Source organism: Phycodurus eques, chromosome 10, assembly GCF_024500275.1.
Source record: "Phycodurus eques isolate BA_2022a chromosome 10, UOR_Pequ_1.1, whole genome shotgun sequence".
In the NCBI taxonomy this organism is placed as follows: domain Eukaryota; kingdom Metazoa; phylum Chordata; class Actinopteri; order Syngnathiformes; family Syngnathidae; genus Phycodurus; species Phycodurus eques.
Window position 1 is genome coordinate 26,309,585 of NC_084534.1, and position 17,177 is coordinate 26,326,761.

At 43.0% G+C, this 17,177-nt stretch overlaps 1 protein-coding gene across 2 annotated transcripts in view; it reads right to left on the bottom strand.

Annotated features, from left to right (window-relative positions):
• The window catches only part of asic1b (acid-sensing (proton-gated) ion channel 1b), a 142,831-nt gene that overhangs the window by 22,756 nt on the left and 102,898 nt on the right, over nucleotides 1–17,177 (bottom strand). For both annotated transcript variants that reach the window (XM_061687524.1, XM_061687523.1), the window contains one exon: nucleotides 1,765–1,915. In XM_061687524.1, coding sequence (XP_061543508.1) covers nucleotides 1,765–1,915 — 151 coding nt within the window. The remainder of the gene's footprint in view (nucleotides 1–1,764; nucleotides 1,916–17,177) is intronic.

The following is a 17,177-nucleotide window of genomic DNA, read 5'->3' on the forward strand; positions in this document are numbered from 1 at the left end:
AGATTAATTGATGAATTCATCAAAAGAAGCTTGCCTATAAATTACCTGCAGAAAAGCAACTGCCTATTTAGTTGCATGGCAATGTTGTAAGATGAACTTGAAATGATATTTTGAGATCACAGTCGGTGGTATATTTACAGTTTAACCTATTAATATAGGCAGTTATGAAAGCTTTGCCAATAGCTGGGTTTTACTGTACTTTACATTTGAAATCCACATTTTGTGTGTCCTCAATGGGATAAAGCATAAATAACACTTGTTTGAACATTTTCTGTGGAGACATTTATAGTGAGAGAAGCGGTGTACTGTGGATTTATTATTACTTTTTTTTTGCTGCGAAGGAAAGCCCGAGCAGAGCAGCTGGGTTTCATTCATGTGTAGGATGTCCGCTTCCTGCTGCATTTTCCGTGCCGCTTGATGCTCGTTATCGCCTTCTAAGTAAACGTGCCAGGCTACATTCAATTAAAGAGCTCAACGACATGCGCTTGTATCATTATGGACAGTTACAAGCTTCAATAAACAGCTCCCTCAAAATACTGTAGAAGCCTGAATCACTGTTTTGTTTTAGATGTCAGTTTCACTTGACATGTAGATTGCAATAGCTAACTAACTAGCGAACAAGCTAGCTCAGTAACTAACAAACCTGTTAACTAAACCAAAAAAAGGACACTTAGTAACAAATAAGCTAACAAACTAACACATTATTTTTTATTGCTAACTACTTAACAAACAAGACAACAAACGGGCTTATTACCTTGCTAAAAAATAACTAGCTCACTAACCAGATAACTAAGCAACAAGTCAACTAGCTAACAAAGTAGTAAGCAACCTAATGAGCTAAATAACTAACTATCTCAGCAATAAGCTCACTAACAAACTGGCTAAATAACCAGTTCAGTAAAAAAAAAGAAACAAACAAGCTACTGAACTTCATAACTAACAAGCAAGCTAATAAATTTACCAACAAACTAACAAAGTAACTAGCTAACTAAGCAACTAAACCCAACTAGTTAACAGGATTAAAAATATCAACAAATATAAAAATGATAATGTTAAGAAACAAACTTTAAAAACTGTAACTACTGTAACTAGATAGTGAAGCGTTTGTGTGGTCCGCACCCCGTGTGTGTGTGTGTGTGTGTGTGTGTGTGTGTATTATATTAAAAAACAAAACAAAACACGTGACGCGAGGCAGCAAGGCCATTAACGAGCGCTCCACCACTAATGGAGGATCCTGCCACCTCCATTGATTTTGTGTCTGATGAATGGTTCTATCTGTTTGGGAATCATGTTAAGCACAAGCTGTGCGTACCACTGATCAAGTTGTATTGCAATGAAATCCAATGGATCCATTTGTCTTCATATGGGCAACACGCTCAAGAGATGAGTTGAGAATCGAACCCGCAAACTAATTTAAAGCTACCGTAGCCATGACAGCTGCTACTGCATATGAATCAGTGCCTGCATATACAATTTGGAGGTGCCCACCTCATCTTAATTTCGAGCTGCGTCTGGCCCTAAAACCTCTGACATCATGAAAACTGGTATCTGAAAGGCAGTGCACGAGAATGACCAGAATGGTACCACCGCTTCCTCAATTTGTGCCAGGAAAAAAAGCTCAAAGATTAAATAAAGACAGTGGAATGATTTAAAATCTGCTATTGTATGGTGTAAATGGTTATAATTTTGGACATCAAAACTCCTCCATGTAATTAGGTGCATATTTTGTAGCTGGTCGTCTGAGGCAATTTGGAACACTCTTACCCGTCTCTCCCCACACGGGCAAGTATTCGTCCTGCTGGATGTCCAGCATCAGCTCCAGACCGTTGCCCATGCCGCCCTTCATGGTCAACAGCAGCGGCCGCCCGTCCTGGCCCGAGTTGAAGGTGTAGCACTTTCCGTAACGTGTGAAGATCTGACAAAGATAGAAAAGAAAAAAAACAAAAACAAATGCATAATTCTACGGTCCAATACAAAAAACAAAAAAAATACACAAGACTACGTATGCTTGGAGTGCACCAAATTCTAGTCTACACAGTGAAAAGCACAGCTGTGTCCTATTGGCAAAACCATGCCTGCGAGTCAACTAATGGATGTATAATTGAATATAACAGACATTAGGAAATGGAAGGCAATGGCCCGCATCCAGAATGCAACGCGCGGCATTTGTGAGCCTCGTATTCAAGCATCCACTCTGCACTAACTAACCAGTTAACCTTCACTGTGACATTAACATGAAGGAAAAATGAATCCAACTACAGAACATACCTCGTATGTAATTGTATTCGTGTATGGCACTGGCCACACCCAGGCTCTGCCCCTGAAGGATGCATGCCTGAGATTGAACACAAAGTTGGCCATTTTGGTTTCAAGCAGCCATTTTAGACGAATTCGACGAGGGATTTTTCCCCCCATTCGGCCCCTGAAAAAATGGTTTCACCGATAAACATGAAATTTGGTAGGCATGTCCATCATAACAGGAGGCACAAAAAAGTCTCAAAGACCCATGTCTGAAATTGAACAAGAAGTCAGCCATTTTGGTTTAGGCAAATGCGAAGGCGAGTACTTTGACAAGCGCCCACTAGGGAATTCGTTAAAAAGAACGCCAATCAGAAGCAGGTATTCTAGACAGATTGTTTTGCCTATGCCCCCTGGTTCATTTCATTTTGAAGCTTTGCCATAAAAAGTGACAAATAAATGTGCTTCTAGGGACCTCAAAAGGTCTGAAAACAACCGGAGTACCTGGAGAAAACCCACGCAGGCACGGGGAGAACATGCAAACTCCACACAGGCGGGGCCGGGATTTAAACCCCGGTCCCCAGAACTGTTGAGGCAGAAGCGCTAACCAGTCACCCACCGTGCCGCCACTACTCAAATGCCATGTCAAATACTGCATAGCTATGAACTCAAAAAATCAAATTCTGTCCACAGGGGGGGTACGTATAATAGATTATAGCTTCATAAAAGCATTTGAGACAGAAATTAGCCCGAGAACATACGAGTTATGACCTTTCAAATAGCTCCGGAGTGTCTGCACCGAGCCGACTCTCAAGGGGAGGCGGATACACAACATTGATTTTAACACCCTTCAAAACGCTCCTTTCACCTTCACCACATCACTGTTCATCATCGCCATTGGCTGGTGTGTTCTGGTGGCATCTCACCTGCTAATTATGCTTGACAACCACACAAAGTGCGGTGGGATGAGCTGAATGAAAAGCCCCTGGCATCCAAAACAAACCGCTCATTTGTTTAACAAGCAAACAATTATCAAGGACAATATTGCTGCTGCCTTTGTCAAAAAGACAGAGAGACGACGCTGTTTACGCTCAAGATGATACTTGCACAATATAAGGAATTGAATGTGTTATTTAAAGAATTGTGCTACCTCTCCCAATAATTGAGTGGGAGGGGCTTTTATTATTATTATTATTATTATTTAAGAGTTTTGCTGTATTTTCTCCATATCAAATAACCTTTTTTTAGGGTAATATTTTAAAATGAGTTCATATTTAAGAATTTTAGAATCACACTTTGTTGTATGTTTCTAGTTTAAAATATGAATATAGGCAATTATAATTTTTTTTAGAGGGCCTCAATTATACTCTATTCACAGCAGTGCTTCGATCCCTATCCGCCGCTAACAGCTGCATTCCAATTGACGTCAAGTGAAAGTAAAACAAACTCAGGATGGTGGGCGGTTTAAAATGCGGAGGTACGCCTTTTCGTTACCATGCCGACCGGGGGTAGAGCTAGGCCGTTGTGACGAAGCAAGCGACGACTCAGTGCTGCCACCTTATACATATTGTGCCTATATTTTGCGAAATTTCCAACCCGTCTCGTGAGTTTTTATAAAAATGAAAAAAAAAAAAGAAAGATTGGGAACAAATCCAGCACCTTTTTATGGTGTTATTGGAGACGTGTGGAGACAGACTCGGCTACCCCCCCCCTCGGTATCCAGACTGCAAATCAATGTCACTTGCACAAATCCACCAATTATTAAATTGAATAAAAAACACATTTGGGGCACAGCCGTACTACTACTGTAGGTCAAATAAAGGATGACCCATTTTACCCCTAATCAGCCTCCCAGTGGGCCACCTGCACGAACATGTTGATAGCGTGGAGACTAACTTCAGGGTAGGCCCGAGTTGCTGTGGTAACCACCTGCATTGAGTCATGTGTAGCAGCGACGGGAGGGGGACCCGTGGTGACCTTGGAACGGGAGGCGGCGAGTCTTTATTGAGAGGTTTCTTCGCAACACGTCAGCCTATTGAGAAGCTCACCCGAGGTTCCTCGAAGCGCAGCGTCAAAGCGGAGGTTTTTCTTCACTTACAATCAAACTAATCACAAAGGAGCGTGTGACATTTCACTTAATGGACAAACCAAAAAGCTCGAAGGTGATAGTCAAAGAAAACCTAATTAAGTAGCTAGACGGGGACGCTTATACTAAGATTGCCCCTGTCTATTTCGCATAATGGTTGACCAAATATTCGTAATCCCGAAGCAGCTTTGCTTACCAATCCTATACTGCAGTCACATTGCACACGCAGCCTTCATTTACACCGACTGTATCAGATGGAGCCCGCCGGCGTGAAAAAACATCAGGCGCCAATCGACCCATTTGTGTTGCCGCAAAAGAAATCAAAAAAATAAAAAGATGTTATCATCTTTGCTGAATAATTCACAGAGTGACAGCCTGAGAGTGTTGAGACCGCCCTGGGTGAGGAGTGCCTGTGAGAGCGCCACACGGAGACACAGGCTCCACAAATTTGCCAAGGAACGAAGCAGCGATCCCGGTCCCGGCCACTGATATCAATGGGAATGCTGGGCAAAAAAAAATACAATAAAAATAAATAAATAAATGCAGTTTTGCGGCACGGTGACCCGACTGGTTAGAGCGTCTGCCTCACAGTTCTGAGGACCGGGGTTCGATCCCGGCCATTCATTCTCACTCATTCTCGCCGCTGTCATCGGTTGCACAGGCCCCACCCCCTATTATTCTGACAAAAACATGAAGGTGCCTAGGGAATGTTTTAAATTGTGAAAATGCATCATATGTCTCATTTAATGCAAAGTAGATTGTTGCATTCATGCCAGGCCAGTGGGTAGCAGCGTAACTGTAATGAACAACCTGTTTATTTCCCTTTCAATTACAATTACATGTTACCATGACCAATTGTTTTTACAAATTGATGTAAAACCGAGCTCGTCTGAGTTTTACTTTTCATAAGTCCACTGTACAAAAAATGAGTCCATAAACATTTAGAGACAAACAGTCGATGGGCAGCTCAGCAATGAGTCACACATTTTTTGTATTTCCCACAGGGGCTAGTGGGAGAAAAACAGGGCCATTATACTATTCGCGGGTTAATTTCTGTCCCATTATAATGAATATTGCCCTTTTATTCATCGGGTGGTTAGAAAGACCTCGATAAGCGCGGGTGCAGTCGAATTCTAATGTTGGTTCAAAAAAAAAAAACACAAACACCATAACCTTTTAAGATGATAAGCAGTGGCCGCCCGTGATTAATGGGGGACCTTATTTTGTGATTTTCTAAGCTTGAAGTTCTGCTGCTGCATATGGCGCCTGCGGTATTTGCTAACAAGCGTTACAATTATGCATGCTTACTCACAGTGAAAATCCAGATACGATACAGTTGGGAACCCTTGTTAACAAAACAAAAGCATCAGGAAACGACAATTGCGCAATAATTGCTAAAACAATTGATATGCCATATAAGCAGTGTTTCTCCACTGGTGCTCCACAGACAAAAGGTGAGTAAAAAAATAAAAATAAATAAAAAATAAAAAAAGTCGGCAAAGTCAGTTGGCTCCAGCACAGCCACGATCTTAATGAGGACAAGCGCACAGGGAATAGGAGGGATAATAAGGTCAAACTCAAGTGGAACTGTCATAACTTCATCAAATTGAAGAATGAGACACTATTTGTGGAGTAGCAATCAGATTTTTGTATCCTGGTCTGCCATATTTGTTTTTGCCCCTTCACCTGTGAAACAAAGTGGAGAAACACAGCATTGTGTCCATGATGCAGCAGGATTTTAAGTCATCTGAAGAAGCCAGCCCTTCGACGTACCTCGATGGCGCCGACGCCGCATTTGACAACGTGCCAGAACAAAGTCATCTTCGTCGATTTCTTTTTTTTTCTTTCTTCAAAACAAAAGTTTGCTGGTCCGTGATGAATTCACTTCATGCGTACAGAAGGAAGGCGGCTTCTATACAACTATCCATAAAAATCATCCATTTCCTATTGCGATTATAAGGGTTTACTCCTAATAATAAAGAAATTCAACTCTACACCACTGTGGCAGCATCACGGAAAAACTAAAGAAAAAAACAAAACACCTGAGCACTCGCATGGTGATTTGGTGCACCTTTTTTTTTTTTTTTTTTTTTTTAAATAGAAAAAAAAAAGGAAATTCAAAACTTAAAACCATATTTCACGGGGCCTCTTCATCTTAATACAGCATGACAGAACACAGGAGGGAAATCATCCATCAAAGTGACCGAGTGGCCAGAAAGCAGCCAGAAAAAACATTTCATTCAGTTAGAGCTTGTAAAAACAGGGAAGATTCCAGTCGGTGGAGTGTACTGTGCAGTGGGCATGTTCTTGGAAATAACTCCCAACAAATCACATTTACAGCTCTGGGAGAGCCGCCCCGACAACAAGGGTGGCGTCCCCAGTCAATACATCCTGAAAACTACATGATGGAAAAAAGGGGGGCCTCCACGGCTCCCCCCACCCGCCTTGCGACCGACTCTATTTCACGCAGACAGCTTGTCTCGCTCGCCCGGAGGCCACGCGGGCTTCATCGATTATCAATGCAGCCCCCACGAGTACCCCCCCCCCCCCCCCCCCAAAAAAAAAAAAAAAACACGGACCCCTGCTCTGTTGATTTGAACAACAAGCTGCTGCTGCTTGGCCACCCTTCGGAATGCAACACCAAAGCATCCCTGCCGCATTTGAACGTTTGAAGTCATGCGCCTGAGGCATTTTAGGACGGAGAGACAACAGTCAATGTATTTTGGAATATCAAGCGGCACTCAAACGAGCTCGGCGAGTCAACACGGTTGTGTAAATGTGCAGCATTTCCCAACTTTTATGGAGCCAAGGCACATATTTTACATGAGCAAAATCTCACAGCCAGTGGTGAGAAGTAAACAAGTACAAAAAAAAAAAAAAATGGTTACTGTACTTAAGTGGATTTTTCACTGTACCTTGTTATTTATATTTCTGGCAACTTTCACTCGTACTTCATTACCTAAAAAAATAAACAAGTTTTACTATTAACTAATACCACTGCAGTTGTCGAAATCAGTGGTTTTCAAACTTTTTACATCAAAATTCCTGATTGTCTACGTACCACCATCAAATGTTGACCGAAAAAAAAAATGTCTATATTTTTGTTAGCTACTGTAACATTATGTACATTTTGAACATTAACACTGCGCTTAAATATAGCATAATAATAATAATAAGAAGAAGAATTCAATTCAAATGATTCCACAACATCGCCCCTACCAATATGGCCGCCACATACGCACGTCGGTAAGACTGGCGTATCCAATCTGTGGGTGCATTGCATTAGCAACAGGGTTGCGAATCAAGGCTGGGCCTAAACGCTAGCTGTGTTAGCTGATATTCGAAGTGGCCAAGAAGACAATATAATGAAGAAAGAAAAATGGATGTGATTGAATAAATGCAATAATTGCCGATGTCAAGCAGCGAAGTAATGTTGAGGTTAGTCTCATTTAAATCAACAGTGCGAAGTGTGAGTTATGCTATTGCTTTTGCTAATGTTTACTTCTGTATTATCACTGGCACACACGACAGATATATACACTACATTTGTTAATGACAGTTAAATTGTGTTTAACTTTTCAGCACAATAAATGTGCATTTCATCTTGAATAACTACGTTATTCTACAATAATTCCGGGATGATTTTTATTTGTGTGCAATACATTTCAAATGAATCATAAATACAGTCGAGTACAGTTACTTAATTTTCCTACATTTAAGCACTGTGTTAATGTTCAAACTGTGACTAATGTTACAGCAGCTTGCAATAATATTCAATATACTTTTAAGAACAAACACCTGCCTGGTTTTTAATAACTACTTGGGCCTACTCTGCGACTGTATTGTAATGTTGGTCATGATGGTGGTACTTGGAGAGTGAAGTGTTTTTTTGAGGAGGAACTTGGTATAAAAGGTTTGAGAGCTACCGATCTAGTATGATAGCTAAACAGTGTGCTACTACTACTCTCACTACTAGTATGACCAGGACTGTGGCTGCACTGCTCTAGTGACTTTGCGAATGTACTTGCACATAACTACATTTTTGGGGTGTGATGGGACAACCCAAGCCTACCATATGGCGCCTCCTCTGGCGTCCATCACTGCTGGATTAATGTGTTTACAGTTCCGCGCTCACAACAGACCCGCACTGCCCCTAATGAAGATGTTTGATTCATGTTGAGTTGCCTTCCCAACGCACTCGATGTTGGCCTTTATTAGTTAGCCGTGCTTCCATTGATTGCACTTCATCGTTGCGCGTAGGAACTCTGCTGTGTTTCTCAATTCAATTCAGTTTTATTTATATCGCGCCGAATCACCGCAGACGTTGTCTCAGGTGTCTTTTACCAGTGCTTCCGAATCATCAGGAGTACCATGAGTAATTGTTTCATATTTCTCTTAATTGGTCCAAAAATGATGATGATTATTTTTTAACAACAACTAATGTATCTTTTTCCATCTATCTGCGGAACCGTATGCAGTACAGTATGTTGGACTACTTTTTTTTGACGGATTTCTTAGCGTCATGGAATTCGCTGACGACTTTGCCCCTACTAGCTTAAAAGGGGCGTGTACTAACTCCTTCCCGTCCTTTGCCACCGTAATTGTGTCACTCACACGAATGAAACCCTGTTATTCATATTATCTGAAAAGACAAGCATGCAATCTTATTTTAAAATCATTATTAGTGTGTAGCTAAGTTTGTTCTCAACCGGTTAGCACACAGCCAGCATGTATCTAGGATGGATTGTTAAACAAAACAACACTATCATTAGCATTGATTTTGTCCACCCTGGTACTGTAATTACAATAATATGAAAGTTAAACTAGTATTCAAATCCAATTTGACTTTATTTTAAAAGGATTTACCCAGCAATATTTTTCAAAATATGTGTTTTTGAGGTGCCTTCAGTAACAGAGTTGCACAAAACGTCATAAAAAAAGCGCACCACAGACAAATGATATCATGATGTGTTTCGCTTTAAAACAGACAGACATATAAAAGAAATGGCTAAATGGTCTTCCAATTGTGGAGTGACCTATGTTCCTCGGCTCAGTAAAAGTTGGGAAGCGCTGGTCTGGAATCGTAAAGAGGTCACATCAGGATGCAAAAGGAGTCCTGGAAAGGAGTCGTTCATGCGCGGAGGAGCTCAAGACGAGGCCGTTAAAGCAGAGACTCGCATTGCCAAGCAACAACATGCACCCGGTTAACTCCAGCAACCTGTTGCTGTTGGACTTAAAAAAACAAAACGAAAAAAGACTTTGTGGCCACACTCACGGTGCTAAAATTGCGCGGGCCGCACATCTCTCCCTGGTAGCGGCAGTACAAGAGCATCTCCTCCAGCTGGTGGCCCAGCCGGTCCAGCAGCTGCCTCATGGACGGCTGCGCCTCCCGCGGAGGAGGCAGAAAGTGGTTGAAGTCCAGGATGCGGGAGAGGGGCGACCAGGGCGGCTCGCTGCGCTGCGACGGGGCCGCCAGAGCCTCTCTGGCCGCGGGGGACACCTGCCAATTCCTCCCCAGGAGCCCCAGCCACCTCCCGGCGCTGAAGATGTCCGTCTTCTTCATGCGCCTGGGCAGCAGCAGGTTCTGGTTGCAGATGGTGACGGCGGGGAAGACGAGCCGCTTGGCGTACACCGTGTGCGCCTTGGTGTACACGGGCGACGAGAGCAGGTAGCGCACCCGGTTGGACGACCAGGCGAGCAGCAGAGCCACGGCCGCCAGCAAGGCCAGCAGCCAGGCCACCCGGCGCGGGTACGAGCCCCCGCCGAACACGTGCCTCAGGCCGTGCAGGCTGCTGTGCTTGACGAACAGCTTGCCCGCTTCGGCCAGGGAGCCCGCAGCCTTCGCTTTGTTGGAGCCGGACGAGTCGCATTGGCACATTTTGGAGTCGGTTGCAGATGTGCTCACCGTGCTCGTGCGCAACCGGCGCTCCGATGCGCGCCCTCGGACGCTTCAGGAGTTAAAGAGACCGAGAGAAGGCAGAGCGAGAAAGAGAGAGAGAGAGCCGCAGCCTTCTGGAGTTTGAGCTGACAACCGACACAGCCGACACGTTATGCTTTTTTAATAGGAATATAGGCTGCGCGTCCAGTGCGTAAACTGAATATGCAATACAACAACTGGATGGCACAGGAATCCCCCATATTCATGATTTCATTTATCCAAGTTTTTCCTCTCTTTATGGAACTAACTCTTTGCTGAAAACTCACCTAGCTCACCTATGCCCTAAAATGCCACAGGGTGGCGCTAAAAAAAAAAACACTCGCAAGGAGTGTGCGGCAGACAATCACACTGAACTAACCACATGGTAAACAGCCAACCGGAGTCCGAGTACCTGACATCACTCGCAAGGCCGTGTGTCATCTGCATAGCTATGATAGTCAGAATTCAAGTTCTGAAGAATTTGACCCAGGACAGGAGGGGTCCAAGAACTGACCCTTGAGGGACCCCATAGGTCATTGCCATTCGATGAGATCGAACACTTCCAATGGTTACAAAATAACTCCTTTCCTCCAGGTAGGAGCTGAACCATTTAAGGACTGTTCCATTTAGTCCCACCCACGTTTCCAAGCTGTTCAGCGGTCGATTATGATCTACCGTATCAAAAGCCGCACTGAGGTCCAACAAGACCAGAATCGACACCTTTCCCGAGTCAGTATTCAACCTTTTATCATTTAGCACTTTGATAAGAGCAGATTCTGTACTGTGATGAGTTCAGAAACCTGATGGAAATTTGTCATTTGTCAAAAAGTCCACTTAAGTTCAAGAAATTGCTGAGTTGATTAAAAATAACTTTCTCAACAATCTTGGCTATGAAAGGGAGATTTCAGATGGGTCTATTGCTTCCTAACACGGAAGCGTCCAGCGTTGTCTTTTTTGTAGCAGAGGCTTAATGGCAGCTACTTTAGGAAACTCGCCTGACTGACGTGAGCAATTAATTATTTGCTGCAAATCAGCTAGCACAGACTTCGCAATAACTTTGAAAAAGTCAGATGGTATGTAGTCAAGACAAGGTACCACTATCCGGTGTTCCCGGTCGATTCGCAATCCCGCACTCGTGAATTTGTGTATTTCTTTGGGAACATATTCCCCATTATTCAGAGAGAAACTCACCTATTTGCTGTGGTTGTGCTGTCAAAAACACCCTCGATGCCACAAGATGGCGCCAAAAGCCCTGTCTTGGTGCCAAGGAACGATGGCGAAGTGACATTTCAACTGAGAGACAATTATGAATATTTTTAGGGGATTGTCTATTGTTTTTTTTCCCCGCTATTCGCGGCAGGGCTTGGGCATCTGGCTTGGGAGAAAAGACTGATTGTCAGCGGAAATATCATTGTGCGTGTCCAAACACTACCTGTAATAACAATGATTTTTGTTGTTGTCATGTATGGGGTCTCTCACATTTAAAAAAATAAAATAATCCGTTGAATAGCCACACTTCAGTCAAAGTCTTCCAAGGGCTATAGTACATTTTTGAATAAAGTAAAATGCAATTGTTGAGCATTTTGCATTACCTGGATGAAATGTTTGTGGCTTTATCAACACGGCGGGCCGGATCAAATGCTATGAAGGCCCACGGGCCAAAGGTTTGCTCGAAACTGCTTCGTTCCCGTTATAGAGTACATCGCACATTTGTTGGAAACTTGAGAAGAATAAGAATAATGAAAGAATCAACACGAGTATTCTCGATTTTCAGCATCCACGCAGGCAGGCTCTTGACATTTGTCAGAAGTCTCTTGAAAGAGAAGAGATTGAGTTAAAAAAAAAAAACCACACAGATTACAAGTCTCGTTTGTCTGGCTCCTTGACTTTCTTCTTGCCTCTGCATCCCGACCACAGCCCCTCACGCCACCGCCACCGCCACCAGATGTGAGTAATAACTTGCTCCATTTATTTAACCTTTTGGTTAATTTGTACTTGTCGGAGCAGTTTTAATGCAACATACTTTTTACTTGAGTATTTTTTTTTTTTTTTTTTAAGAAGAGACATTCATTTGACTTCTTAACAATGAGCTAACTTCTCGTTGCAACTTTTATTTTTATCGACCTATTATTGCTCGTGCGATCTGTTGGTTTTGGTTCATCAGACGGACTTCGGCCTCAGGCGCTGCTACGTGACGCAGGTTCAGCAATCCAACGCAACCAATAGAGACATTTGACTCAATTTCGCCATTTCAAACGGAGCCAGGAAGTCGCATGACCGCGCGCAAAGTCTGCGCCGCACCACGCAAAAAGTCAAGTTTTCAAAGTCATTACGGTTGAATAGGAAACAACGGCGCGCGACTTGACCTGGCATCACATTCAATCGATGGTTACCTTACAAGACTACGAAAAAACAGCATGTCACCTGCATGTCATCTGTGTCAGCCTAAAAATGTTCACATTTCAGCCTACAACAATGCCACTTCAATTCTTATGTTATATAAGAAAACAGTTGCAATGTTATGGGAAATCTTTTGTCGTTGTTATCTATACCACAAAAACAGACATTTTGTCATAAACATGTCATAATTTTATGGTCATAAATTCATACATTTTCGAGAGAAAAACAAGACGTAATGTTATGAAAATGAAGTATTATCTGTCCAAGATAGTCATAATATTATGGTATAAGTCATATTTTAACCAGTGACGTGCTAAAATACAACTTTATTCTCATACTAGCACACCTTTTATGATGGAAAAGCAAAAAAGACTATATTTGCTTGTACACTATTTCAAATGCTAATACAATTTATTTGTTAATTATTTTGAGGACTACCGAGCTACAGCTCACAGATCCCAGTTTGAGAAGCACTGCTTGAGTCCATCAATCACCATTTGCCCCGTGATTGCTTCTGGGGAAAGTCCAGAAAAGCCTTCCAAGGTTTGTTTGGAGAACGACTTAGGGCAGCTGCGTACTGAGGGATCGAACGTGACAATTACGGTCAGCAGCTTCTTGCCGCACATCTACCGACGGAAAAACTGCGACCCCTGGTATTTTTATTGGAAAACAATGCATTGTGGCACCGCATGTATCGTGCTCTATTATGTTAATTGAACCACAAACAACTGGGCGGCTGTCAAGGAAGAAGCAAATTGCCCTGGCCGTTCTAGCCATATTATGATACAAATCGAGGAAATGTGTCAGAAGAAAGGAGACAGTGCGGATAATTGAGAGGCTGCTGGCAGCGATATTGACTTCACTCGTGCGTTTCGGTGGCAGAGACTCTCCACGCTTTGCTTTTTAGCCACAGGTACATATGATATGATAAATATAGTAAATTATTGTAAAACACATTATATATATATATATATATATATATATATATATATATATATATATACTGCTCATTTTTGTATTGTTGCGGCTTGGCGGCGGCCGTCTGGATCTCGCTTCGTACCCGCAAACGGCAAACATGTTGTTGTGGAAGTTACATCTGTGACATTGGGACACCGCTCACCTGCGATTCAAGTTTTGGAACGCAGCAAAACTAGTTCCTGACGGTTGGCCACTCATGAAAACTAGTTGCAGAACCCCGCACACTGTGACAGTTCAGTCGTTTTCGGGCAGCAAATGTTCCAGGACAATGCAATGCACATTCATACAAGGCAATGGCTCAAGGGCTGGCAGCAATGTTTTGAGGGCATAAAGAAATATTTTGTTTTCAGATTTTTAGGGCAGTCAGTGATGGTTTCAAGTACAGGCACCATAGGTCAAGGGAAAACAGAGTTTGATGGCCGGCAGTGAGGTTTCAAGGAAAGGCAGCAAGAGTTCGAAGAAGGAATTTGAGGTTTTGAGGGCAGCCAGCAAGTGTTCAAGGGTAGACAGTAAAGGTCTACCCTGGCACAGACAAGCAACAATAGCTCAAGGATATGGAGTGAGGGTTCAAGGAAGGACAGAGCGCAAAAGCAGTTTGGGGCAGGACGTAAGACTTCAAAGAAAGGTAGCTAGGACGTGAGGATGGAAATTGAGGTTTTGAAGGCTGGCAGCAAACGTTCGAGACAGAAAATAGGCCAAGGTGGGATTTGAGGGGGTAAATCAATGTTTGAAAGGGAGAGATTTAGGTTTTCAGAGGAGTTCAAAAACACGGAGCAGGGTTCAAGGGTAGACAGAGAGTTTGATGGTAGCCAACACTGGTTTCAGGACAAAAATATTCAAAAGGCAGAACTTGATGTTTTGAGAGCAGTCAGCAATGATTGGATGGCTGGCAGGGAGGTTTCAAAGAAAGACAGCAAGCGTTCGAGGACAGACAACGAGGGTTCCTGCACGATAGTCAAAGTGTATAGACTGTCAAGATTCGATGGCAGACACTGAGAGGAGCAAAATCGTAAGGGTTCAAGGAAACGCAGCTCGGGCTTGACAAAGGAAATGTGAAAGTTTTGAGGGTTGCCAGCAATGGTTGAAAGCCATGTGTAAATTGATGTTAAAAGAGAAGAAGTTGAAGTTTTTGTAGGGCAGCCAGTGATGGATCAAGGGAACGTAGCAAAAACCAGCAAAGGTTTGTGGGTATAAAATGATGTTTTTGAAAACAATGGTTTATGGGCAGATAGTAAGGGAAGGTAGCAAGGGCACGCACAGGTTGGAGGTTGTAAGTTTCCATTTCAAGGGCAACATTTCAAATTTTGAGGGCAGCCAGTAAGGATTCACTGGAAGGTAGCGTGGGTCAATGGCAGAGGGCACAGGTTTGAGGGTATAAATTGACGTGTCAGGAGCCGAAGTTTAAGTTTCGAAGGTGCCCAGTGACGGTTAAAGGGAAGGTAATGAAGACCAGCAGAGGTTTGAGGATATAAATGGATGTTTTATGTGCAGAAATTTCAGTTTTGACGCCAGTCTGCGATGGTTCAGGGACTGACAGTAAGGGTTCAACGGAATGTAGCATGGTGCAAAGTTGCAAAACGCACAGGTTTGAGGGTGTAAATTGATGTTTCAAGATCAGAAGTTGAAGTTTTTGTAGGGCAGCCAGTGATGGTTCAAGGGAACGTAGCGAAGATCAGCAAAGGTTTGTGGGTGTTAAGTGATGTTTCAAGGACAGAAATAGAGGTTTTGAGGACATTAAGCGATTGGTCAAGGACAGACAGGAAGAATTCAACAGAAGATAGCATGGATCAAGGGCCGAAAGCACAGGCTTGAGGTTGTAAAGTGATGTTTCAAGAGCAGAAGTCTGAGTTTTGAGGGCCAGTCAACAATGGTTCAAGTATCGACAGTGAGAGTTCAAGGGAAACTAGCGAGGGTCTGCACAGTTTTGAGGGTGTAAGTTGATGTTGAAGACACTGAGCACAGACAGCCAGGTTGGAGACCATGTTTCAAGGCTGAAGAGGAGTTTGCAATATTTGGCTGGCAATAATGGCTGATGGCAGGGAGCAAGGATTGGATGGAAGTCAGCTAGGGTTCAAGGGCAGAAATCGAGGGTTCAAAGGCAGGTAACAACAGTTCAACGGCAGGTGGAAAGGGTTGAGTGCGGAAATGGACATTTTCAGGGATGCGGCGAAGCTTCAAGGGCGGCCAGCAAGGGTTCAAAGGTGGGCACAGGCGCAGTGGGGCATCTGCGGGAGGCTGTGAAACCATCACGCTCTCTGGGGGTGTTTTACTAAGTGGTGCGTCATGCTTGGCTGCTCATCATCTAGAATGTGTCAAAACCCCAGAAAGGAGCTGGCCACCATGCAGCCTACCGACTCTTGAACTCCCCCTAACAACCCGTGCCCCTCCTTCCATCCTACACTGCTAAGTGTTGCGTGACTGAAGGCAAACGCGGTGCAAAGAAAATTGTTTGCCGCCTGGAAAAAAAGTGTTGATGAGATGACAGGCCTCTTTAAGACATGAACATAATGTAGAAGTCTTTTTCCGGAACGCTGCCGAAGAGGATGTCAGTTGAGTTATTCTTTTTGTCTTAACGCCGGACGTGCTGGCACTCGCCTTGTCTTCAGGGGCCCGCTGGCAGATGCCTTTTCGTGGCGCTATGACACATCCCAGCGCTTCAATTGGCCAGCGGAACATTCCGACGTTACGACTTCGAGACCGACTCCGTAGAAATGGAAAGAAAGAAACGTCAGCGGGAGAAAGGATACAAGATGAACAAAGGCTCTAATCCGCATGAAGAATGTGTATAAGTAGTGTTATTATGATTATTTTTTTTTCAATGAATTGTTTTACGGCCAGAGGGAGTATCATCTGAAGGATTATATGATGAAACATTCGAGTGCAATCTGAATAATTTATTAAAATAAAAAAAAAATTCAAAAAAATAATGCACTGTGATCAGTGGAAAATTACATGAATTGGGGGAGTTACTCGAAGAACTTGTTAGAAATAATGTTGAAACGTGGCAGCATGGTGAGCTAGTGCTTTGCATGACCGCCTCACAGTTGTGAAATTCTGGATTCGAAACTCCAGGTACTCCGCCTTCCTCCTACATTCCAAAAATGTTAGGTTCAGTGACGACCAAATTGTCCACGGGTGTGAATGTGAACGGTTCTTTGTTTATATGTTTGCCTGCGATTGGCTGATGAAAGCCCCAGTTTTATCCGGTGACATATTACAGGTGCATTAAAAATGTAAAGGTTTGTTTCAGGAGTTCTATTCAAAAAGTGAAACTCAAACTCTGTACAGATTCATTAAACACACAGGAAAATCATTTATTGAGTCTTATTTCTACCAAAAATGTAAAAATCATTTTGGTTGTTTCTCATGCAATATTCAAATTTCTTGAGATGGCGAATTTGGGGGTTTTCATTAGCTGTAAGCAAAATTATAGAACATAGAATAATGCAATATTTCACTTGGTGTCGTAAAGTTTCTTTTTCAGTTGAATGATTGAAAAAAAAAATCTAACTTGTTCTCCGTAATATATCCATGATAGCGATCTGCCAGCCATAGATA